The sequence below is a fragment of the Drosophila busckii genome, chromosome 2R (genome assembly GCF_011750605.1).
Source record: "Drosophila busckii strain San Diego stock center, stock number 13000-0081.31 chromosome 2R, ASM1175060v1, whole genome shotgun sequence".
Classification (NCBI taxonomy): Eukaryota; Metazoa; Arthropoda; class Insecta; order Diptera; family Drosophilidae; genus Drosophila; species Drosophila busckii.
Genome location: NC_046605.1, coordinates 1,690,121 through 1,715,403, shown reverse-complemented (window position 1 = coordinate 1,715,403; position 25,283 = coordinate 1,690,121). Strand labels below are relative to the sequence as shown.

The 25,283-nt window shown below is 37.3% G+C and overlaps 4 protein-coding genes across 5 annotated transcripts; 3 read left to right on the top strand and 1 right to left on the bottom strand.

Annotated features, from left to right (window-relative positions):
* Window positions 1-6,824: 6,824 nt before the first annotated feature.
* Window positions 6,825-7,802, top strand: LOC108595798 (maker153). The gene is made up of 2 exons (XM_017981089.2): window positions 6,825-6,861; window positions 6,918-7,802. The coding sequence occupies exons 1-2, from the start codon at window positions 6,847-6,849 to the stop codon at window positions 7,743-7,745; spliced, it is 843 nt and encodes a 280-aa protein (XP_017836578.1). The 5' UTR covers window positions 6,825-6,846; the 3' UTR covers window positions 7,746-7,802.
* Window positions 7,803-8,159: 357 nt separating this feature from the next.
* On the top strand, window positions 8,160-9,479 carry LOC108595705 (maker154). The gene is made up of 2 exons (XM_017980989.1): window positions 8,160-8,195; window positions 8,253-9,479. The coding sequence occupies exons 1-2, from the start codon at window positions 8,181-8,183 to the stop codon at window positions 9,396-9,398; spliced, it is 1,161 nt and encodes a 386-aa protein (XP_017836478.1). The 5' UTR covers window positions 8,160-8,180; the 3' UTR covers window positions 9,399-9,479.
* Window positions 9,480-10,694: 1,215 nt separating this feature from the next.
* On the top strand, window positions 10,695-11,220 carry LOC108595941. The gene is made up of 2 exons (XM_017981226.1): window positions 10,695-10,729; window positions 10,793-11,220. Exons 1-2 carry the CDS (start codon window positions 10,706-10,708, stop codon window positions 11,126-11,128), a joined length of 360 nt encoding a protein of 119 aa, XP_017836715.1. The 5' UTR covers window positions 10,695-10,705; the 3' UTR covers window positions 11,129-11,220.
* Window positions 11,221-14,430: 3,210 nt separating this feature from the next.
* On the bottom strand, window positions 14,431-17,389 carry LOC108595695. Of its 2 annotated transcripts, none has more exons than XM_017980978.1 (4): window positions 16,951-17,389; window positions 15,047-15,238; window positions 14,717-14,987; window positions 14,431-14,654 (listed from the first exon to the last, which is right to left on the bottom strand). In XM_017980978.1, exons 1-4 carry the CDS (start codon window positions 17,135-17,137, stop codon window positions 14,489-14,491), a joined length of 816 nt encoding a protein of 271 aa, XP_017836467.1. In that variant the 5' UTR covers window positions 17,138-17,389; the 3' UTR covers window positions 14,431-14,488. The 2 variants fall into 2 exon arrangements, with proteins under 2 accessions (XP_017836467.1, XP_017836466.1); XM_017980977.1 differs by having other exon boundaries at window positions 17,053-17,389.
* Window positions 17,390-25,283: the final 7,894 nt, after the last annotated feature.

The window sequence follows — 25,283 nt, the reverse complement described above, 5'->3', positions numbered from 1 at the left end:
TACGTAACGCAAACTTTTTTTCTTTGCTTTTTTCTTCTTTTTTGTGGCAAACTTTTTGCTGCGGCGTGTGTTTACTTTGCGCAAGCAACTGAAAATAAAAATTGCTAGCAGTTATTTTACTTGCGATTAACTTATTTTACTCGCAAGTTGCTTAAGCTGCTGCCGTTTACTTTATATACTTCATTTCAGCAGCTTAACAAATTTTTATAAGTAGCTTGCATACACTTTAAGTAGTTCAGCAGCGTAAAATGCGGCGTATAAGAGTTACAGCTTGATAGAGGCAACAAATCTAAGCTTTAAATTTATTATAACTTGAATACGCAGTAAAAATAATTGAATACTGCTGTTTAGCATTTTAGTACTTTAATCTGCACTTGGCTTTACTATTTCACTATCGCTTTGACTTGTTTGCATTTATTAGAATTTAAAGCACACTTGACACTGCTAATGCAAAAATTCCAGCTAAAAACGTATCGCATTACTTGACTTGTCTCAAAGCCTAAGACATAACAAACTTAATCAAAAACGGTAGCCAGAGCTGAAGCCGGCGCACGCAACTTGAGTTGGAGACGGCAGCTGACAAATGTCGCCGCTAGACACAAACTGCTGTACCGACTGTCCAACAACTTGAAGAGATTGCATATGCTCGACTAGGCCAGACCCGGTGACCACAAAAGCCAGCCAAGTCCTTTCTGCAGCGCTTACGTCCCGGTTATGTGTCTAAGAAAATATTATTGCTGACTTTGCTGATGAAATGCTTAAATAATATGCGACAAGCATTCGCATATCAGTGTCCTTACAGTCGTGTGTGTATGTGTGTGTGTGTGTGTGGGATTTGCTGACTGCAGACCGCAAATCAAACTCGTTGCCAAAAAGTTTTTGAGCCGCTTGGCAACATGTGATAAGTTTATTGTCTTGGCCGCATGTCCACCCACACTCTCAACTGGGAGTTGTGCTAAAAAAGGACATTTGCCAAAAGTATCGCATTTCATAACACAAATGTTTCTTGGTCTATAAATTAAGTTGTCTCGCCCACAAATATTAATTGCCTAATTAGCATATGCGTCTGACATGACCAGGACCCAGGACCCTTTCGCCACAAGCACAAACATGGGTTATGCAGCTTACGACAAGTTTTCTTTAAGGCATATGTTGCAAGCAGGACAAGCAGGACACGTGACTTTATTTGCTTAGCAAAAAAAGAGAAAACACCTAGAAATAAATACAGAGTCCGTAGCCTTGAACATTTTCTTTTGCTTGCGTTCGCATATTGCGCGCATTTCCTGGCGTATCCTTTTTTGTGTGTTACGCGCTCTGTTCTAATTAAAAAATACACATCTACATGCGTCAAAGCATACATTGCCGTCTGTCCGCCAGTTCCGTCTGTAATTGAGGGTTGTTATTCATTTTCTGCCTTAATTGTTGTTGTTGCTGTTGCTGTTCTTCCTTGCCTTTGTCCTTTCGAGTGGAGAAGCAATTTTTTTTGGGCATTGTTCTTAGATTTTTTGAATGTTGTAAATGTAGGTTATCGATTTTTGGCGTGTTTGTCTTAAATTTATGTTTAATAAGGTGGATGCGGCTTTAAATGGTGGTTGGACCTCTGAGATGAAACTTTGCTTGAGCTTGGGACTGAAATGGGAGCAAGAGGATAATAATGAATAGCCGTATAAAATATTAAAATATTAAAATATTAAAATATAGTACATAAAATAGTAATTTTGAAAGCATCATTAACAAAATATTTTTAAATAATTTTTATATTAGCTTAAAATACTTACTTGTGTTTCTTTGACAATTTTATTTAAATATTTTTTAATTATATAATAATGATTAGCTGCTTAAATATTTTTAAAAATAAATTCAGACTTACATAAATATTCATTTTTAATGCAGAATTTTTATCAAAATATTTTTAAATAATTTATGTATTAGTTTAACATACTTACTTGTTGTTGCTTTGGCAATTTTATTCAAATATTTTTTGTTCATATTTAAAATTTTTAGCTTAAATCAAAACACAAATTTAAAGCGCCAAAGCAAAACAAAACAAGCGAACAAACTGTAAGATACTTGATGTACAATTCTTTTTTGAATGACTGTATGCTCGCATCCTTGCTTATCCTGCATAATTTGCAGCATTCATTGTTGTAGTTGTTGTTGTGGTTGAGCAGCTGCAACGAAAAAAAAAATGGAAAAGCAAAGGATACGCTTTTAATATGCAAAGGCAAACTCTTAGCCTTAGGTGCACTGGCAGGCAGTTGGAGCCCTTGCTCGTAGTTTGGCTTAAGTTGAGTGGCAAAAAGTTAATGGATTGTTATCTTGCTGGTTTCCTGCTGCAATTAAAACGCGCATGCAGTGAAGCCCACTTATGTTGCTGCTGCAGTTAATGAAATTGTTACAAGTGCCAAGCCCAAGCACAAGCTCAAGCATATTTGCTACCCCTAACAGCGCAAAAATATCAAAACTTTTGTTACGTATTATATTTGCTTTTATTTTTGGCAACCTCTTATGCATTTACTTTGCCAAGTTGCTGAAAAAGTTTGCGCCACATGAGCTGAAAAAAAGTGAAAATAAATATAAAATTGTTTGCTTTGGCTGCGGGCAAATTTCACAGCAATATATTATACTTTTTACATGTTATATTAAGCGCATCATTATGTGATGATTATGGCGCTAAGGGAGCTGGGAGAGAAAGTTTGCAACTTGTTGTGTCCATGATTTAAAGCAGCTTGGTGTCAACATATTATGAGACACAAAATAAAGTGCCAAAAAGCATTATAATATATTAAGTAAAGTAAGTTGTTTTAATATGAAATACAATCAATGAAATTTGAGGTAAATAGTTCACATTTAATTAGCTTAGCTTGCATAAATAAATTATATAATTTTATGCGCTACAAAAACAGCTGTTATGTCTAATTTTATACGTGTGCAGCTTTAACCCCAGTAACGCACCTTTAACGCATTTGCATGTGTGTGTGATGCTGTCAAGGATAACAGGCAAGCAACCCTTTAGCGGCACGATAAATAGCTGAAACAGCTGTTTGGTTATGTTTGCGCCTAGGCTTAAGCCAAACAAAAGATCGTTGAGCATCGTATTCACTTTTATTTTTTAGGGCATATGCAAATAAGCAGCAAACAGGAAGCTGTGTGCGTGTCTAAGCATTCAAATTGAATTTTCAAAAGGTTGCACGCACACACACACACATTCACACATACATGTGTGCTTGACCAAAAGGAAATTAGAGTAAGGCCTAGCATGATTAATGAAGTGTTGACCAAATCAAAATTAATGCCCAAGCAAACTTAAGAAAACTAACTTGACAGCATGTGTAAGTGTGCGTGGGGGGGCATATAAGGGTTAAGCCTGTGTTGCTCAACATGTGCTAAGTGGCATGTGGTCAAGCTCGGTTTCAATTTACAGCATTCATCAAATGTTGTTAAGCGTGTCCAGTTTTGGGATGCTGACCAAATGTCAAAAGTATGCACGCACGCCCACGCCAACACACACACACACACACACACACATATTGATAGCTTGTGCAGCTGTTAGTGCAACCCTTTTCTAGGCCAAAATGGGTTAGCTTGTCCGGTTTTGGAATAATTAATCACAGGCCACACTCTCATGTGCGATTTGTAAAGTTAATTGCCGTAGCGAAAGCTTTCACTTTATGTGTGTGTATGTGTGTGTGTGTGTGTTGCCTTAAGTGCTACTGCATGTCCTCAATTACTGACAGCTTAGCACATATTGCTTTGTGGTTTTTAGTCTAGGCATGTGGCTAGCAGCTTGAGTTGACTGCAGCGCTTATGGCCCAGAGTGTTGTTAACATTTATGCAGCACAAAGTGGCATAAAAAATTCATAGCGCACAGCTAGGTGCAAACAGCTTGGCTAATGCTTGCAATTTTTACAATATATATGCAAAAGCTACAAATTATAAGTTTACAGTTGAACATTTTATATACAAACTAAATAAATTTACCAAAAAATATACAACAGCTACAAATTATTTATTTAAGTCAGCCTGAAGACTTTTGTTGCTCTGGCTATACCAATTGTATCATAGAATTTAATTCTAGGCTACAATTAAAATAAATAAATATTTATTTAAGTTTGCAGTTGAACATTTTACATGCAAACTAAATAAATTTATCAAAAAATACAGCTACAAATTATTTATAAGTTTACAGTTTACATTTTATATACAAACTAAATAAATTTACAAAAAAATACAGCTACAAATTATTTATAAGTTTTCAGTTTACATTTTATATACAAACTAAATAAATTTACAAAAAATACAGCTGCAAATTATTTAAGTTTACATTTTACATATTCAAACTAAAGCTCTAAAAACTAAGCAAAAGTTTAGCCCAACTCATTTATTGATTTTATTATTGTGTGCAGCAAAAACTTTTGTCAACTTTGTCCCATGACTTGCTTGTGTTAGTTTTAATTTGATTTTGGCAAATAGTTCACACAACTTTACATTTTATTGTACTTTAATTGAAACACACTTATGTCTAATAAAATTGTTTAATTACAGCCGCGGGCTCATTAAAGTTATGGCCTTTTAACTAAACAACACGCAAGCCTCAAAATTCACACGCGCATACATAAATTATTAATTGTATATAGCTATGCCATATATATATAGTTTACCACACGCAACAATTGCAGCATTATTGTTAATTAAATTTCAAACAAATAGCAATTGTTTGCTCAACTAATATGCTCTAGACCTAACTATAGATATAACAGTTATGATAGTGTCAAGGCGCATTTTCGATAGTGCCATAAATTTCAGTTACAAAGGGTTGACAGCCACAGTTTGGGCAAACACAGCGTGCTATGACGCCCCTGCCACTCCCACACACACACAGAGCACTAACGATTCATATATAGTAGTGTTGCATATGATGTTTATCCAAAAGGACTGACTGTCTATTAGTGCACATAAATTATTAACGCGCTTCGCTCTGTAGCTTGCATGTAGTTTATTAGCACTTGAGACACTTGAGCGAGCGTCTGTTGTTTTTACTTGCGTGTCTGGCTGCGTCATAGTGTCCTTTTGGTGTCCTTTGCATGTTTTTTGTGTCAATCGGTATATTACCCAGACCGCTCTCTATGTTTGCCTATTTGTATTAATTTACATACGACACGCATTCTCGCACTTTGGCTATTTGCCAAGCCAGGCGCATTCAAATATGAGTAACCCTTTGCTCATAATTTTTTTTTGTGTCCTAGTGTGCGTGTGGCCAAATGTTAAGCGACTTTCAATTAACAGTCTGTTGCAGTCATCGAAAATTTATAGCAACTGCTGTGCGCTATAATGTTTCATAATATATTTGTTACATATAAGTTTGTATAATAATTAATCTTGTAAATAAATTATATTTAAAATGTATATTGTATGTATATTTAACTTGAATTTAAATTTTTCTGCGCTCAAACATTATTTAAATATAAAAAGTAAGCCTCATAATGCTATCAGATAATTTTCTTTGACCAAAATACTATCAACGCCGACGTCTTTAATGTGGGGCTAGCCACCAACCCTCAATCAAATCAGCAGCCAACAACGGAAAATAAAACGCGAACTTGCTGCCTGTGTATTTGGCCCACATTAAGTAGGAAGAAGCCAAGTGCTGGACTTTGGCGCTCGCTGCTTTGGGCGCTTGTCAATAATTCAACTTATCACCGGCGGATATTGAAATGAAAAACGAAAGTAAAGAAGACAAGAAATATTTCCCCCCGAAAAAAACAAACACATCCGGCGCCGTGAGCGTGCATCAATAAAATACACTTGAGAGACCAAGCGAAGCGACTGTCACTATCTTATATCGTGTGATAGAGTAAGGTGTTTATGTTTTATCAAAAGGCGTCCACTTTGGCAGCAGCTCAAGCAACACTTTTCAAGTGAAAACCTCACGCACTTCAAACTGCAAACTTTTTTCTTTCTTTTGACTGCTTTGAACTTCAAACTGAAGCTGTGCGCATCTTGCAGTTTGTCAACCCTCAGCTTGTATTCAAATTTAGCTACCCTTCAAGTGCCCAGCAGTTGAAAAAAATATACAGAAAAATAAATAGCTAAGGTTAGAAAGCTAACCTTTTATTTGCTTACGTGCACTTCGATCTGTATTTGTGACTGAAGTGTCGCCCAGCTGCTTGTAAATATTTTCACAGCGCAAACTGGCAAATAAAAATGTTTTTGAATGAAAGCTGCAAGTACTTTTATTTTATATAAATTTAAACTTAATAAAATAATGCTTGGTTTAATGTTTAAGTATCTTCAACTTGCGCGTGAATCAGTCAAAGCTCGTTAATTTTTAAAATGCGCGTATAAATTTTTGTTGCTTACAATAAAATAAAGCAAATGGTTAGCAATTTTATATGTAATTGCAGCTGAAAGATGGCGTAACAACCCTTCCACCCCCTCAAGCTAGATAAAAAATAGATCTGCAAGCTATGTTAGGGGTGTTGTTTATAAAAAAATGTGCGCCATTTTCGTTTACGTATCATAAATTTCAACTAAAGTGCTTATAAATCAAGCCATAATATTAATGCTGCATATATCATGTCGACTAGCTGTTGTTGTTTATATCCGCTTCCGTTTTACAAGTACACAGCATTAAAATTATGTATGAAATGTTTGAAGTATTGCCAGATTAAGAATTATGTACGCTTTTAATGCAATAATTTAGCCAAGGGGCGAATCTACTTTGAACCAAAGTTTATGCCTAGAACACAACTAATTTATATTTAAATTTTTGTAAATTTTTAGATATAAAAGCTGCAAATAAAGCGCGTGTAGCGACAGTTGTCGTTGGTTTTTTGTACTACTGCTATGGCGCGTTTAATTGTAAGTAATAATGCTATATTTTATTTAACTGTTTAGTAACTTATGCAATTTTATAGTTAATATTGCTATGCTTAACTTTGCTTAGCAGCAGTTTGGCGCTGCCCACAATATTAAATGTTGTAGGCGGTGTTATAGTGCCAGCAATAACGCATAGAGTGGTATTGACTGCATTTAAACTGGGCGGTCTAGCTTCGTCTGCTTCAGGAGCGTTGACAGCAGCGACTGCTGCAACGGCGTCTGCAGCAGCGTCTGGAGCATCAGCTTCAAGACGTGCAACCGCAGATCCTTACGCTGGTTACAGCGCAAGATATAGAAGACAAGCTGAGCAGGCAACGAATTTAGCTGCTGACTTTGTGGACAATTTGAACAGCTGGCTAAATCAGGCAGCCACTATGATTGCGGGCAATACGCTAGTAACTAATTTGCTGTCATTGCGCAATAGAATTAGGCGAGCACTAGAGCTGGAGACCTATGCACATGCAGCGCTTACCAAACGTTCAGTTGCAGATAATGAGCATAGCATGATATTGGTGCAGCCATCAAAGCCTGTTAGACGCCGCGCTATAGAGCAAGATATAAGCAAATTGAAATCGAAGAGTGATGCTATTGATTATAACAGGCCAGCAAGACAATCTAACGAGCTGTCGCCAGCAACGTCACAGCCTCAAGGACCTCCCCCAGCAGATACAACAGACATACTGCCACCTAAAACTTTTGAGCCAAGCAGAGTGGAGCTAAATGTACCCAACATGGAAGTTGTTTCATTTGTGTTTAAACAATTAATGGTAATTGTGCGACAATATGCAAGTCCGCAGCTGATTAGACATGTGTTTCGTACTATGCTGAAAGTCTGGAGCGCCACCAATCCGCCTGTGCAGTTCTAATCATATAAATAAAATATATAGCAAATGTTTATTTTATATTATACATGCAGCTTGCTAATAAAAAAGTTAAAGGTTATACAAATTTATTGCGTATATTATTACATTTTACTAACTATATAAGTTGAGAGCTTTGTCGAGCTGCTTTAGCATTAAGCCTTAAGTTAGTTGGACTATATTTGCATCAATTAGTTTAGTTTACTTACAAGTTTTAAGGCATTTTTAATTTAACTGCATGTTCATGTTTTATTTATAATTTATTTATGACTTCTAGTATGTATTCGTATTCAAAAAAATTATTAAAAAATATTAAAATGCAAATTCTTATAGCCATGCTAAATTACTATATTTCGTTTCAGTTACTGATACTTGCTTGCTATATAAATAAATATATAGCAACTAACCAAACAGTTGCTTTGTCGAGCTACAAGCTACACAATGGCGCATTCAATTGTTAGTCTGTCTTCAATATTATTTTGGCTTTTATCTAACTCTTTTCATATATTATAGCTGCTCTATCTTTCATTGGCGCTACTGTGCTTCGGCGCTACACAAGCGCAGGACCTTGCAGGACCTGCTAGAACTGCTGTCAAAATGCTGGAAACGGTTACGATGGTGCCAGTGCGTTTGCTATACGCACTGCTAAATGAGCGCATGCCAAAGAATCATTTTTCAGCTGATTTGGATTTAAGAAATGATCTAATAACGATTGTTAAAGGTAATCGAGGTATGGGCATTAGTGCAACAAGCTCTGATGGCTTTACTGGTCAGTCTGGCTATCAAGCTGGCCAAGCATATCCAGCAGGCGCAGTATATACGCAAGATCCAGCTCAAGATCAAGTATATGCGGCAAATAATAATGAACAGGTAACTGAAATTTATGCACCACCAATTGAGCTGCCACCCATTGAAAGGCCACCGAATTTCCAATGGACTGCTACGCGTGTTTTAACTATACTAACCACATTGAAGGGTAACCTAGGCATACCCGAGTTTGTGCGCATACGCGGCAATCCCATAGACTTACTATTTACTGTACTGGGTATACCCGATCCGCGTGCGCCCTTCAATTTACTACCCGACAAAGATCTGAATGGTGAAATTCACTATGAGCCGCCACTTGTGCAACAGCAAGTGCAGCCAGTCTATGGCATTGCGCCTAGGCTGTGTACTGGCTGCAATCAATCCATCATTAGCAGACTTATCAATCAATTGACTGGCGGCTTGGTTAACATACGTTTTGGTCCCGCATCTGGATTTGTGGGCACTTTAATAAACCGTTTAACATTGGGTCTTATAAATCTACAAACTGGCATACAAGTGCCCACATTCTTTGCGCGCATGATTGGACTGCTGCCTGCACCGCCAGGTCAAACTGGAGTTGGTGCTAGCTTCCGCTTCAGACTGCCTGGCATTCCATTTGGCATACGCTTTACCTGGCCTGGCATGTTCGCTGGTCTCTTCAGTCGCGCAAGTGGCAGCGTCTATACGCAGCAGCAGCAACTTACAGGCTACAATCCTGAACCAGGATTTATGAGTTTACTATTTCGCATCATCTTTGGACGCTGGCCTATTGGATTCGCTCAACCAATTGTAGGTGCTCCTGCAACTCCTATGCAAAATTTGGGACGCATGTTAAGCACAATTGTGGGATAAGCTTATGCATGCCCATTGGTGAATGGATAAAGCATATAAAAAAATTAATAAAACCTAAGCAGCATTTTATATTTATATTTGTATTATTTGGTGTTTAAACATAGCAAACATAGCATATTAAAAACAATGGCAATACATTAAAAAGAGCGCTAATATGTTTGCCTTATAGAAATATATATATATAAATAAATAAAATAAAATATAATAAATATGATGGCATATACAAACTATGAGCTCTACTTATAACTTAATGAAGTATTAGAACATATAGCTAAAATATCTAAGTATTTTATTATAAAATATACCACATAATAAATAAAAACTTGTGCAGAAATTGAAATATGGTAATTTTGTTTACGGAGGAATAAACTCTGCAATATTTTATTTTAATGCAATATATTGAAATTGTTGCATTTTTATTTAAAAAAAATATGTCATAAGCTAGCGACTTATTAATTTAATGTTAGTCTTAGTAGATGGCACAGCGTAACACTTAAAATTGTTGCTTGCCTCTAAACTCTATTGACTCGTATGCTATGGCCTATTGATATTACAACCAGTGCTGCCATCTAGCATATTTCAGGCTAGTTCTAGCATATTTCAAAATTTAAAAGCTTATAAATTTAGAGAATAGCTTATAGCCTGAAATGTAGCATATTTTAATTTTGGTCAATTGGCTTAATTTGCAGGCGCAGACCTTTTTTTTTTTTACCCATGAATAGGTTTTACTATTCGTAATTTCATGAATTTCGACTTCAATTTCAACTGTGCGACCTTTTTCACATGAGTTTTCACACAAATTTTGAATTTAGCTTATTCTGCTTAATTTTTTCCTCAATTTAGCTTATGTTGCCTCTCAAAATCTGGCACCACTAATTTACAACTGATACTAAAAGACTCTGTAGCTTTAATCTAAATCGCTTTTGTTATTAGTGGACATTTAAATTGATCTTTGCAGCTATTTTTGTGTGTCTGGTATTAGACCAGATCTACTGGATAATGACCAGATCTAGCTTTATTTCTTTCTTTTATGCACATGTGTTATTAAACTAAACTAAGTATACTAGTTATAGTGTTTATAAACCAATTTGCTATGCTATAACTTAAGTTATTGCTATTACTAGACAAGCGGCCTCATATATTAAGGGTTAATTTAAAAAAAAAATCTATGATCTTAAACCGTTGAACTGCTGCTAATCTTAAATTAGCATATTTTCGTTCTATATTCTAATCAAGCTTGCTAACTAATAAACTTAGCTGCTATATAAACTGCAGTTGATTGCAAGCACTGCAATAGTTTGAAAAAAATGGCTGCAATGACACGTGTGCTGGTAAGCAAAAATAGCAAAATAAATACTTTTGAAAATATATTTAAATTTTTTCCTTTGCATAAGGTTATGCTGCTCATGCTGACGCTGCTCTGTGGCCAGAGCATGGCTAGTGTTAGCTTTTGGATGCGTGTCTTTGGCATAGAGCCTCCATCCATAGTGCCTGAGGGTCAAGTTGTGCTGCAGAGCGGCCAAGTTGTTCCAAGTGCTTCGCTTGGACTTGCAGGTCCAAGTAATGCACTTGGTGGTGGTGCAGCTATGGGGGGTGGCTACACTACGCAGTTTGGTCCCGATGGTCGCATCATAGCTGTGCCTATGGGTTGTGCATGTCCTGCTCCATGTTGTGCCAATGTAAGATCTGGACGTCCTGTTGCTGGCGCCGTTTCTGTGGGTTTGGGCTAAGCGCTGGGTATGGTTAAACTATTGGTTGCAGGCATAACCACAAAAGTGTTACGGTTGGGATATAAATATGCAACAATAAAAAGTTTCAACAACAAAATGAATATGAAATTTGCATATGAAAAGCCCAAAAGGGTTTTGCAGCTAAAGCTAAATAGCTCCCAAGTAACTAGTTAAGCATCAAATGTTGTTAAGCTCTGCAAGGACCACAGCATATTCATTATGATTGCGTCTACAACAATGGGCAGCAGCTTAAGTTGCCAGCATGAATGCGTAATGATGAGTCGCGCTCTCTCTCGCTCTCTTTGCTCTCTGCGCTTATCATGCCTCGTATATAAAAAAATTGACACATAAAATTTAAGTTGCGCGTCGATGTCGCCATTTTATATTGCCGCAAACCGCCAACACGCGCCACAACAACATCCTTTTGGCCCTTGCGCCCAAGTGTCCTGCACAGCAGCAGCAGGAGCAGCACTAACTGTGCGCGCTTTGTTCACCCACTTCGTTAGCTATGTAAATGACTTTGTTTGTCTTCCATTGTTTTTTTTTACTTTTACTTAATTCTGCTGACAAGCTGGCAACGCTGTTATCACACGCACGCAAAACTCACGCATGTTGTAAGGACACAGATTTTTAACCCTTTTTGGCCCAAAGTGCCACCCCGAAAAATCAACGTCGCTTATTTACTTGCTATATATAAAGTAAGGGGAAATTTTCCACGCACATCAGCACGCATGAAAGTCGCGTACATAAGACTGCTGTGTGTGTGTGTCTGTCTTTTATGTATCGCATCTCGTATATGCTCGCGTGTGCGTGCGTATCCTTTCGATTCTCTGCCTGCTTCTCGCTGCTAAGATCTGTCGTCATAGATATCTTTTGAAAAATTGTTAAAAAAAAAATGGTATTGGCTGTATAACAAATTACGCGTCATTCGTTACGTATAAAATATTTGTCTTACGGCATTTTTTCTGTTGCTCAATAAGATTAATTAAGGCTTTGTTTATTATAAAGCAAGTCTGCGGAATCTAAGGTATTTAAAAAGGTTGTCTGAACCTTTTTTGGGAGTTTGTGTTAAGCGAAAAATATGCTTTATAAAATTTTAAAATTAAATTTGATTTACAGGCACAAACTTCAGTGCAAATTTCATACTTTTTGATATGCAAATAAAATAAAATTATTTTGTGTTGTTCTAAAGTATAAAGCAAAAAGAGGAAAATAAAATAAAGGCAATACAATTTTATAAAATAAGATAGATTCTTAACCTAATTTATTCTAATTTATTTAACTTACTTAATATAGTAACCAACGCAAAGAGAACACTCGAACTCCTTCACTTTAGTAAGAGAAGGATTAGGACTGCTGACGGGAGTCTTAGAGAAGAGAAGCCTTCTGTGAGGGGCTAAGCAACCTAGCAGAGGTAAGGTTGGAAAATCTGGCAAGGGTTCTGGACTTCACAGGATGGTTCCAAGGGCACATCAGCCCGCAGGAAGCATCCACGGGAACCTTAGATCTAATATCTATAATAATAATCCCACCTCTCCCATCAAACACCACATACCTCCACCTATTCCGACAAACTAAACAGGCATCACAATGGGCCAGATGTCCTGGGCCAGTGTTCCCATTTTTGCGAAATCTGTTCTACCTAACCTAAACTACTTATATAGTAAAAATATATAGATGAAGAAAAAAAGTTTGATATGAATTTTAAAGATATTTAAATGAAATTTGCTCTTACATATACGAACCCCTCAAGTGTTGCCATCTTAGCAATTAAAACACATGCTCTGTGTCTGCAATTGCTTTGCATATAGTACTATATATACTTCAAGTTTATCTCCCTTTTTTTGCACAACTGCACGGCACGGGCACTAAACGAAATGAAGAAAATTTAAAAGAAATTATACCCCAAGGACAATGTCGCTTTTACTTGTATTTTTGCTATATTCCGCTTTGATTAACATTCGTCGTTGCTGGAGCAAATGGAGTTGTCACCCACCTAGACGACCATGTTTTTAATTACTTTTGGGGGTAGTTTGCCAGAAGAGAAAGCATACAGACAACAGCAGCAATTTTTTCTTAAAGAAAGCAGCTCTAGTTTGTGCTTAAAGCTTTAAGTAAAAAAGAAATGCAAACCCAATAAGCTTGACCAGTTGCCTTGGGGTGTGCTGAGGCGTGTAGCATTACCAATGCTGACACAATATGTGGCATATACCCTAGGGCACGTTCAACACTCGAGCATGACACTACTATTTATTTTTTTTTCGTATATGGTCAAACCGGATAGCATATAATTGACCTAAGGGCAGTGTGTTAAGTATCATGGCAAATCGCATCAACTGACCAGCGCAGGCTTAAGTGATTTGTATGCGCAACTGTTGCGCTGGACAACCGCACGAACGAGACGAGGGTTGGGGTGTAGCTTTATCTTCTATTTTTTTTTGGGGTGCAGCGCTGGTCAGTTTTGCCCCTTTGTGTGGTCAGTTGTTTGTCGCGTGTGTGTTTGTAAACAAATCAATTACGAGCTGGCCACTTAAATTTGAATTTTAAATGAGCTTACGATTTGAATGGTCAGCTATTGTTCACACCTTAACAATGAAGGGGGTCAATGTATTTAACGGTTAAGTGGGCTTAACAATAAAGCGAAATGAATTTAAAAAGCAGCGTTCAATTGTTAATTTAGCTATTAAAAGTAACGTTTGATAAATGATAAATATTTATATGCAGCTAATTATAAAGCCTGCCTGCTACAAACAAGCACATCCTTTGCATCCTTTGAGCAGCCTGTTGAAGTAGCGCTTCAAAAACAATGCAAATGCACATGTAAAATGCATATGCTGTCTCTGGTTGTCTCACACCTTTGCTACTCACACTCTTTCGTGCTCTTTTCAGCGGCAATGCAGCGCGCACTTGAATGCAGGCCTCAAGTGCGAAAGGACTTGTGGTTGTTCATGCTGCCTGCCTGGCTCCCTAAATAGTCCTTTATTACAGTCAACTGCGAGTCAAGCGAACTGCAGCTGACGACGACGACGTGTTTGTGCATAAAACCCCAACACACACACACACACACATAGACACAGCCACATGCATGTGCAGTTGCATGTTGCATTATGCTTTAGAAATTGTGCTGCGCTGTTTTTATTTCGCACTTGAATAAGCGCAGCTGGATGCAGCCCTTAGGGTTACCCACATATAGACAGAGCGGCCTCACTGCAGTTTTCACACTCGTGGCGCTGGCGCAACAGTTGGCCACTTGCCACAATTTAGACAGCCAAGTGAGCGCATGAGAAATGCTTTGAGTTTTTTGTTGCCTTTAATTAACAATGCACATAAATAAATAAATAAATTAGCTTATGTGGCTAATTAGCTTATCATTTGCTCAGCCAAACTGCGCACAACATTCTCATCATAGTCCTCGATCTCATCATCGCCATCATCTATATCCACAGCATTGGGTCGCTGTGGATAACCCTGCTCGGGTGGCACAATCTTAACGCCATGATCGCCAAACAGCAGACAATCAAAGTTGCTTAAGAAAATAAAATATAAATAAAGCGCAGCGTAAGCAACTTAAGCAGTTGGTTGACTTACCGCTCAAACAAATCAAAGCCTTGGAATTCACCCGATAAATACATGCACACATGCATATTGCGACCTACGAACCAAATATCATGAAATTGTATGCAGGCGCGTGCGAAATTAAAACGCGGCGGCCTAAAGCAAAACGGTGGCGGGTTCTGTCCCGAAACCTTGCGTCGAAACCAAATATTGTTGTTAACACGCATGCGCAGCTCAAAGCTAAACTCCTCCGGCCGATAGGCAACCTCAGTGCAGCTGTTCATGCCTATGACAGCAAGAAAGCCTGCAGAATAAAATATAATTAATTATAGTTAATATTATACACTGTGCTGTTGAACATACCCGCACAACATTTGCATAGACCCGTATCACAATTGCAGGGTATGCGATTAACCAGATTGTTGAATGTAAAGTTGGTAAGTCCCAATTGCCTTGATTGCTCCTCATTAGCCAGCTGATTTAAACGTTGATTTAGTAGGCCCAACTGTACAGCAGCATCGTGGGCCAAGTCAGGTGCAGCTGGCGCTAAAGGCACTGCAAGGTGTATGAATCAAAATGATAGTTGTGGCTGATGAGCTTATGAATTAATGTGGCTAGAAGTTTGCATGAAGTTAGACAAAGGTTATCGATAAGAAGAGAGAATGGCAAGCGTAAGAGAGCTGGCTTGACTCTCTTGCTTGCACTAGAGAGCACTAAAGAGCGCATGAGTTACGCGCTCAATTTGATATATGAATGAGATTTATGAAATCACATGCAAACTTCTAAAAAAAATGGAATGAGCTTATGAATTAATGTGGTTAGAAGTCTGCATGAAGTTAGACAAAAGTTATCGAAAAGAAGAGAGAATGGCAAGAGTGAGAGAGTTGGCTTGACTCTCTTGTTTGCACTATAGAGCACTAAAGAGCGCATGAACTACGCGCTCAATTTGATATATGAATGAGATTTATGAGATCACATGCAAACTTCTTTAAAATATTGAATAAGCTTATGAATTAATGTGCTTATAAGTCTGCAAGAAGTTAGACAAAGCTTAACGATTTAGTAATAAGAACACAAGAAGAGAGAAAAAGTAAGCGTAAGAGAGTTGGCTTGACTCTCTTGCTTGCACTAGAGAGCACTAAAGAGCGCATAAACTACGCGCTCAATTGAGATAATGAGATCACATGCAAACTTCTATAAAAAATTGAATGTTTGAAAAAAATGCATAAAAATAATACTAAATACTCTTAAAACTAACCAGCACATAAACATAAATTTTTTAATATTTTTTGCGCCAAGTTTAATAGAAACTTCTATGGCAAACGAGATTAGTAGCTCAAGTTCTTTTAGTCAAAACCACACACACACTAAAAAACATAAATAAACAAATTATAAATTCTGTCGACTCATCTATGTGAAACTTCCGCAACGTAGAGTTTCCGCATTGAAAAGCCGGCAATAGCTTTGGCTAAATATATATTTATGCATATCAGCTAACAGTTTCAACTATTAACCTTGAGCTCAGCTGATCTTGCTGAAGCTACAAGCCACAGCGAGTCAATGATGTCAATGAGACGACGTTCAAGCGAACCGGTTGCTGGCGTAGATGAACGCTTAAGCACTGCTGCTGGGGCTATGTATGATGACGTTTTGGTCAAGATCATGGACAAGAGCGGCCCAAACAAAGAGAGAGCGCGCAAGGCGCCAAAACCGGCTCAGCGCTTGCTTAAGAGTTTTGACTTTAAGCCATGATAAGAATATTTTGTAGTTAACATTAATGTTAAAATTATGTGTTAATTAATTGTAGCAACAACAGAGCGTGACGACCTTCAGTTGCACATAAGTTGAGAACGTGTATGGAGTGTTTAATGATTTTTTTTTTTTTGATTGTTAGAGTTTGGCAATTTGAGGGGTTAGGTTTGGTTTTTAGTGCGGCATTGGTTTGACTGCGCGGCACGTCTCTCTAACAAGGCTAAGAATTTTATGTATTTTTTTTTTATAAAGCATATTTACAGCGCTAAAAATAAAACACACATGGAACAGCTTGCATATATTACATTATTTATTGCCTCATTTTAAAAATTATCACAAAGTTGCTATAGTTAGTTTAACCAGGTACAAATACTAAACAAAATAGTTGGCTGCCAATCACATTAAAACAGTCTTAGTTAACACATAGAGTACACATATATATATACAGTGGGTACTAAATAATATACAAAAATTCGTTTCTTTTATGTTGCTTGTGTTTGCCTGCTAAGTTAAACATAATTTAGCAAAGCGATAAAATATTGGCATGGCAAAGGGATTGATAAAGTTGATAACTAAATAATAAAAATACGACATGAAATAGCTGTTCTTTGTACTACCGGTATCCGATTTCGAGACGGCCAACAGTGAGGCCACGCAGAGCAAGTAGAAGAACAGACGTGGATGAGAACCGGCCCCTGGCATTTTGAACGTAACTGTAGTTCAGGAACTGCTGAAGGTTGTGATTGTTTTTGAGTTTTTATATTTTGCATTAACTCCACTAGACACGCAACTTTCGCTTTTCAATTTATGTTTCAACTGAGTTAAGCTTAGTACGCATTTGTTAAAAAAAACTTTACACTTGACGCGTTAAGCTAGCGCCGTACCGTACGTGCTAATGGCTAAAATACAACTGGCCAACAAGACGGTAGCGCATGCGCATGCTAAGTGACGACTACAAGCTACAGCTCGGACTAAGCTAAGGCGGGCGTAGTGAGCGCTACGCAGTCTTTTGACATTTTTTTATGTTTCTGCGCCAAAAACCAGTATTTATTTTTTTGTATTGTCTGTTATAATTTCTCTCGCGCAAGCGGCACTCTCACTTTTTTCGCTGCTTTTGAAAATTTTTTGGGAAATTTTTAATTGGTGTCACAGCTTCAGTTCAAGTGGTCTCAGCCTTATAAATCTCTTTGTTAGCTGTTAAAGTTCTGTTTAATTTGTTGTTATTTTGCATTTGCTCTGAACTGGTTTGGTCAGCAGTAATTTAAACGCTTTGAAAGTTGCGCTTACTGCTATGTAGGTGAAATTTTTATTTTAACTTGCGCCTCATAAAATGTTTTTGTTTATTTTTTATTGGTTTGCTGCTTTTTAAATTTTAGAATACTTTCATTGCCGGCAGACATTGCCTAAGTATTGTTTGCGCTTTTGTCAGTTGAATTCGCCAAGTCATTGACTGGGGCGTGTAAATATTGTAAAGATTTAATAAGCTTATGCCAAAAGCAAACAGGTTTGCAGCATGATACGTTAAGTTTATGACTGAGCTATAATTGTTTGGCTGATTTGCCATATACGCCTGTCAAAGTCTTTATATGTCAACAGGTCTATCAACTGCTACAGTAGCTTCAACAGCTGCGCACTGGACTTTAAAATAAAAACAAAAGCACATTTCAATACATAACTGGCTTATACTTGTATAATTGTAAATGCGCAATTTAAAAATTGATTCCTAAATAGATCAACATTAGCAAACTTGCTAAATTTAGCTTTTATATATTTATATACTTTAATAACTTGACGCTTAAAAATTCTTATAAAATAAAACAGCACAGCATAGCTATAGCCATACATTAAAAACAATGCCAAGCACATTTAGTCAACGGTATAATAACAGTTATGCATAAATTATAATAAAGTCGAAAACATAACTATACTAAAATTTATTTGTTATGCAATATACGCCATTTAAAATTGGCAAACGGTTTTTTTTTGGCTTGAATTGATTTATGGTTTTGTTGACATTGACTTTGTGCGCCACAGTTTTGCCAACTGCATATAAATATAGTTTAACTTTGGCTGCTAAGCGGAAATGCATGGCTTAGACTAAGCGTATACTTAATATTTTGTTTCTAAGCAGGTCAAAGCAGTAGTGGGCGCCAGCTATTGGTTAACAAGCAGTATGCTTACCATATGATTAAGCATTTGTTTTTGTAACAAACGAATTTTGATTTGTGTTGCAGTTGCAGCTAAAATTTATGTGCAACAGCAACAGCAACAGCAGCTGCTGCTGCTGTAGTCGAGCTTGGAAAAACTTGCACGTAAATCATGTGAAATCAATTTCTCTTGCGCAATTTTGCAATTTTGGGGGCAAATATGACGAAAAGACCAGCGCCAAAAAAAAAGTCGTGAGTAAACATTTGCTCAGATTTGTGGCTAGCAGTTGTTGCTGCTGCGGCTGCTGCTGCTGCCGTCGATCGTTGGTAGCATCTTGTGTACTAATCATAGCATGTTAACTCATAACATGCTATCAATCACTCACAAAAAATACCATATCTACACTGCGGTAGGGTTCGCTATGCCAGACTGCACATAATTCGCATGTGAAAATTGGAAAATTGAGCTTGTTGTTGCTGCTGCTGCTGCTTGAGATTTGATCGCTATGATGGAGTTATTGTTGCATGCATGGCACACAAAAAGAGAAAAGACTTGCAAACGATTTGATATATGATTTGTATGCTAGACTTGGCGCCAGTCAAACTGGACTGCAAGTTAAGTTCATTTTGAGAGTTGCAGCTTTAAATTATTTTAAAGCTCAGCCACAAAATCGAAATTATGCAAAGGCTGCGCGCTTTATTTTCATAAATGCACTTTGCACATTGCATTTATTTTTTGGTCTCTTTTATTTGTCTTTTTGCTTGCTTTAAGTATGGCGTACTATAGAAATTTTTATACAATTTTGTTGTTCATTTGTTTTTTCGCCCAAATGTAAAAATGTAAAATGCTTGTAAAATAAGAGCGTAAAGAAAACATAAATCTTTTTGTCTACCAGAACCAAAAAGGTGTGCTCGAGCAGCATTATATGCTGTTTTATTTTCACACAGCCCACACCCCCTCCAAGCTAAACACACGCCAAGCTCCGCACCCCCCTCAAGCCGCTAGCAGGTGGTAATGCAAGTTGAGAGCCCTACCAGTGCCCCACACTGCCGCCTTTATGGTAGCTTTATGCTAGGGGAATTTTATGCATACATACATTTGTTTTTTGCTCGTTTTTACTTAGCAAAAGCTTGCCATATTTTTGGCATTGCTTTGTTCTCTTAATTAAGCAAAAATGTTGTTATTATGGCAAACCAAAAGAAAAGAGAAAACACAAATGAATCTAAAAAGACAGACGTTATACACAACGCAGTGAGTGTAGGCAAACTTGAAGTTGGTCTTCATGTTCAGCATAAATTTGAAATTAAAGCAAAGCTGCAGTTTTAAATTTTATTTTATTACAGACAACCAACTCATAGTTAAGCTTGACGTCACTATAGCACCCAATCAAAGATAAAATTATTTTATTTATATAACTGTAAGCTTAAACTTGCAACTAAAGCTACATCAGAGGCAGCCATAGCTTTGAATGTTTGGCTTATCAATTTTATATTAGACGCTTAAATCATTAAACTTGCATTAAACTCATTTCAAATGCTTTATTCATTAACTTGCAAAAATGTCTAATATTTTTATTTGCCACAAGGCTGCGCTTGTGAAAATATTGTGTGTTATAATTAACCCTTTCATGCAACTGCAACATGCCTCAAGAGTCTGGCAGCAGACCCCCACGAGCACTTGAGCTAAGTTTTCTTCTTTTTTTAGTTGCCGAAAAAAATGAAAGAATTGCAACAAATGCACATACACATGCACACATATACTTTTATATATTCTCCAAGGACACTTGACTTCAGTCGAGCCTGCGTCTTGTTTTCTTTTGGGCTTTTTTTTCGGGGCCATGTTGACAGCTGCGCTTGTTGCAACTGTCATGCTTTCTTTTTTTACTGACGTTGCCAATTAATTAAGCGAAATAAAAGCCAACAAGTACGCAACGGGACCTTAGCGTAGAGTCCACGTTCAGCGATTTCAGAGCAGCAGCAAGGACTCGTTGCTAATTCAATTTAAGCGCTGGCAAATTTGTTGGCTTGCAATTGCTGAGCTTTAATACGCAATTAGTGCAATTCAATCAGCGAGTACGTTCATATATATATACATATATATAGCTGCTTGCCTCTTGGGGGCATGCAGCAGAGATGCGACGCTGCTGCGCTGCTGCTTTTACCACCTGCGGCTCGCAGTGATTACGAGCAACATGAGCATAAAAATTGCTTATGCTGCATAGGCAATATGCAAAAAACTGGGAGAGCGAGTGCGACCAGGAAGCGCACTTGCCTCTTGGCGTCTAGAAATCTCTGTTGTCGGCGCCTTGCAACTTGTTTATTGACACATGATGCAGCTGATGGAAATTGCTGTTCAATCGAGCCTCGACTCTGGCGCTTAATTTAGATTAAACGACTTACTGCATACAATTTATTGGCATAAACTTTAATTGCACAACAACAACAACAACAACAGCAGGAGGAGAACAACAAATACTTGTAGGTGGTCAAAGCACAGGTTGCCTTCGTGGCTGCTGATCACGACTCTATTAACATAACCCCACAGTCTATAGTATCGATAGCTCGCTTCTAGCTGCAGTTGACATTGACGAGTGTTCTCAACTTATGTTGGCTTACTTTTGATCTTGGTACTCTAAGCCGCATTAGCTTCATTCCCATTTCTTTGACATGGCTCTGCGCCTTTAGCTCATAATGTGCTTACATGTGCCAAGCAGCCCACCTTTTACCACCTGTTGTGTCCGCCGCTTGTCCAGAGGTCATGTCCACGCCGGGGCGCCGCCGCCTCTGTAGCTTGTTTGGACTTCATGTTCAGTCAGCCAGTCCTAATGCCAACACATTTGTCTTACAATTGTTCAGTTGTTATTGTTGCAATTGTGTTTTTTCCCATGCCTACTACTTTGACTTGCCCAATATATGGCTTATATATCGCGGCACACAGCTCAGATCAATATGCTCTGCTATGCTCTTTGACACTTGCAGCGCCATCAGCGCCACCAATGCCACCGTCCACCAAGCGGGCTTCAGATACTTGAATTTGTCCATTAAAAATCTGTGTAGAATATGTTTAGAAAAAGAGGCTTGCCCAGAACTAATTTATAATACATTTTTTATTCATATCTTATACACTAGCCAACTCTTTATTTCAATTCAAAGTCATTTGAAGTTTTCATTCGTTTGCTTGGCAAGCTGCGCTTAATTTTTATTTGCTTATCGATTAACTAAACATTTTTGTGTTTATGTTTTCAAAAAAACTTACCTAGCAATTAATTATGTATTTTGTTATAAAAAAGAATGCAGTTCGATAAACTTTATTTTATAATTTTACGTTTTTATTTCAGCTTGCAATTGATTGAACATTTTTTATTTCATTTTGTGAATTTGTTGTTGGCTGCTCTCGAACTTAATTATAATAACTTTTGTGTAGAATTTTGTTTGAAAAAAGACTTGCATTAATTTATATTTAATTTTGTTGTATTTTTAATATTTAACTGACTAAATAATATTTAACTAATTAACTAACTAGAAGAAGGAGCAGACAGCTCATTCAACTCTTTCAGTCTCTCTCTCTCTCTCTATATATATATCTCTCTCTCTCTATATATATATATATATCTCTCTCTCTCTGTCTCTGTCTCTGTCTCTGTCTCTCTCTCTCTCTCTCCCTCTCTCTCTCTCTCTCTTCATTTCTCTTTACATAAACTTGACTCTGATTGTTTTAAACCTTTTGCTTGACCAACTGCATTTGGGTAGTTGGCCTCCACTCGAGCTTAATTTATAAATTTGTTTACCAATTGTTTCAAGCACAAATAATACAAAAAAAGTCATTACTCTTATGTTTTGGCATATACGCTACACGTACGTGTGGCACGTTGCATATTCATGCTGCATGCTGTGGCAGTCACGTTGCATATGAAGCGATGATGGCAATCACAGGAAGCTGAAAACCAATCAAGCAGCTGCTGCTGCTGCTGCTGCCACAATGCAGCATAAACTATCACGTATGTAATTCCCATGAAAAATTTTAGATTTAGAGTGGGTGGCATGGCAGGTGGAGAAGGGGGAAGGGGGAAGGGGGCACTGGCTACTGGTTGTAGGTGAAATTATAATTTCGTGCAGCAAACAGCAATTGAAATCGAGTCACATATTGAACTGTGCGCCCAAAGGCGTTGCCAATCGATTCGACAAACGCAATGCACATGATGACGATGATGATGATGATGACGATGTTGCCAGCAATTGCACTAGTTTTAATATATGGTACAGAGCGCTGTGTTTTGGCCTAGAAGCTGGAGTTCAGCAACAATTTTGTGGCGCAGCTAATGAAAAGCTATCGCACGATCTTTGCATTGAATGTTGCGCACAATTTTTAGTGGATTATTTCGCCAGCTACTTGTTATGGGTCAGACTCATCAGCAATAACAACAGCAGCGGCAGCAGCAGCAGCAGCCGTTGACTTAAAGCCATGTTTGTTTGCCTTGGCTATAGACCTCAGCCAGACAGGCTGCAATTATGTTGTTGCAAGCGACTCTTAGCTGCTGTGGTTTTTGGCATTTTGATTGCTTCTAGACTTTGTGGCGCATATGAATTATGAGTGCGCTGAGTTTTGTCTTCGAGTCACAGTCACATTCTTTGTGGCGTTTGCACTTTGGCTCTGAGCGCGGCGGCACTCGCAATTGTCGGTTAGTAGATCATGGGAAGTAAACAGCACGCGTAGAAAACGCGTGAGAAAGGCAAGTTCTAAGCAAATTTATTGAATTTATATATAAAAAAAATCAGCTAATATTTTATTTAAATATTTTAAAATAATCAAGATAATAAAAATGTTAATCATGATAATAAAAATGTTAATCAAGACAATAAAAAGGTTAATATGTAAAGATTTAGAGTTTGAATATTACAAATCGATGTATTTAATACGTATACGTTGCATTTTTTATATTTTCCTTTTATTTTTAAAGCTTATTTAAATGTCTTACTTAAGAGCTGCAAATTATGTTTTTTGAGTTCAAGTTCTAAGAAAATGTAGACCATTTAAATATTTAAAATTAGTTAATATACAATTTAAATATTTAAACAATAATTAACATAATAATTGGCTAAAGAATTAGAGTTTGAATATTACGTATTGTATTTTTTGTATATTCGTTTAACTTTCAAAGCTTATTAACATGTACAACTTAAGAGCTGCAAAGTATGTTTTTTATTTATTTATTATTTTTTTTTATGCCAAAAATTAACGCTTGGGTTGACGCACACGCACACACACACGCACACATGCATAAATTAAGCGGCTGCCAAAAACACATGCGCCACCCTCTTTGCGGTTTTAAGCGCCTGCTAATGAGTGAAAACTCGTGTTAAACATTTAATGCACATGTCGTTGTCGCTGTCGCTTTCTTTATTTATGCTTACAGCATATTTTTTGCATTTTGTTTTTGTTTTGCAGCATTTTTCATAATTTATGTGTGTTTTGAAGTGCGTTGCGCGTTTTGCACGCGAATTTTTTCTCTGTTTTTTGTCGTTTTGCGGTCGCGTGTCGCCTGCTGCCTTTTGCTTAATTGAATTGTTTACTGCGCTCGTTGCTGGTTTTTATTGTTGGGATTAGCTACATTTTGACTAGGGCTGCTTCAATTTTTAAATTTTGTTGCTGGCTTGACATAAAACTTGTCTGCTCATCAGTTATCGATTACTATTTGGATAAAAAAAATGCAACACAAAATCAAATAAAATCTTGTGAAGTCATCAAGCTCAATGACAAAATCATGGAGCACGAAATCTCTATGGATACAAATTTAAATTGAGTGCCAGCGCTCCAAAGCGACCACAGTTGCTGTCTGCTGCGCCTGCGAGAGTTAAAAACAAAAAAAAAAGTAAATTCTTTTGCAAGCCAAAATTCAAATAAAGTCAAGTCCTTCAGCGAGAAAAAGTTTCACGCGGCAAATGAGTTTGCAATTTATTTTGTGTATACCTATAGATTTGTGTTTTGCGCAAATAAATTGTAATGAATTTACAAAATCATTGGCATCGATAGATAAACGCAGACATTACAAGTGGAAATACACTTTTAATGAGGCGGGCGCTGGCTGTCTCGACAACAATTTTTTTTGCTTTTGTGGGGGCTGTTTTTGTGTCTGCCAGCGTCCGCGAGCTGTCAATTAAATTAAATGCGAGACTTTTCTTAATTTCGATTGCGTGCACAGCCCCCCCCTAGGCCCAGTCGCTGCTATGCTGGCGTCATGCAATGACAATACTTGATTGTCATGGACACGGAGGGCAAACTAATGAAATTGCATTTGTATTTGTATTGAAAATTTCCGAAACTTAATTACTTTCTTACATGCAGCGAGATTTTGTGCGTTCCGCACAATTTGTTTACATACAATTTTTGTAGCATGCTTTAAGGCGTCGCGTTAACTTAAAGTGCTTGCCAAATATTTAACTTATAACAAACCTTATATGCCATGCGCTATGCCTTGCACTGTATTGAAAATTAAAATGCATTTTAATTTTTGCTGGAAATTATTCCGTGTGCTTCACTGCGCCCTTTCAAGGACATCTCCAGACAAAGTTCCTACAAATATTTTTTTGTATTATTTCTGGCATAAAAATATTGTTGTATATGTGTGGCAAGCTGCGCCAGACGAAAAACTGCTTTTTCTTGATTTTGTTTGCAGGCCCATAGGAATTTTTCGCAGTAAGCA

What these genes read in the sequence shown, in the direction of transcription:
- LOC108595941 (XM_017981226.1), top strand. Translation starts at nt 10,706, where the DNA reads ATGGCTGCAATGACACGTGTGCTG. An exon ending in CTGCAATGACACGTGTGCTG is followed by an intron (nt 10,730 to 10,792) that starts GTAAGCAAAAAT and finishes CCTTTGCATAAG; the next exon opens with GTTATGCTGCTCATGCTGAC.
- LOC108595695 (XM_017980978.1), bottom strand. Translation starts at nt 17,137, where the DNA reads ATGCCAGGGGCCGGTTCTCATCCACGTCTGTTCTTCTACTTGCTCTGC. An exon ending in TTATCGCTTTGCTAAATTAT is followed by an intron (nt 15,239 to 16,950) that starts GTTTAACTTAGC and finishes TACACCTTGCAG; the next exon opens with TGCCTTTAGCGCCAGCTGCA. An exon ending in TCTATGCAAATGTTGTGCGG is followed by an intron (nt 14,988 to 15,046) that starts GTATGTTCAACA and finishes TTTATTCTGCAG; the next exon opens with GCTTTCTTGCTGTCATAGGC.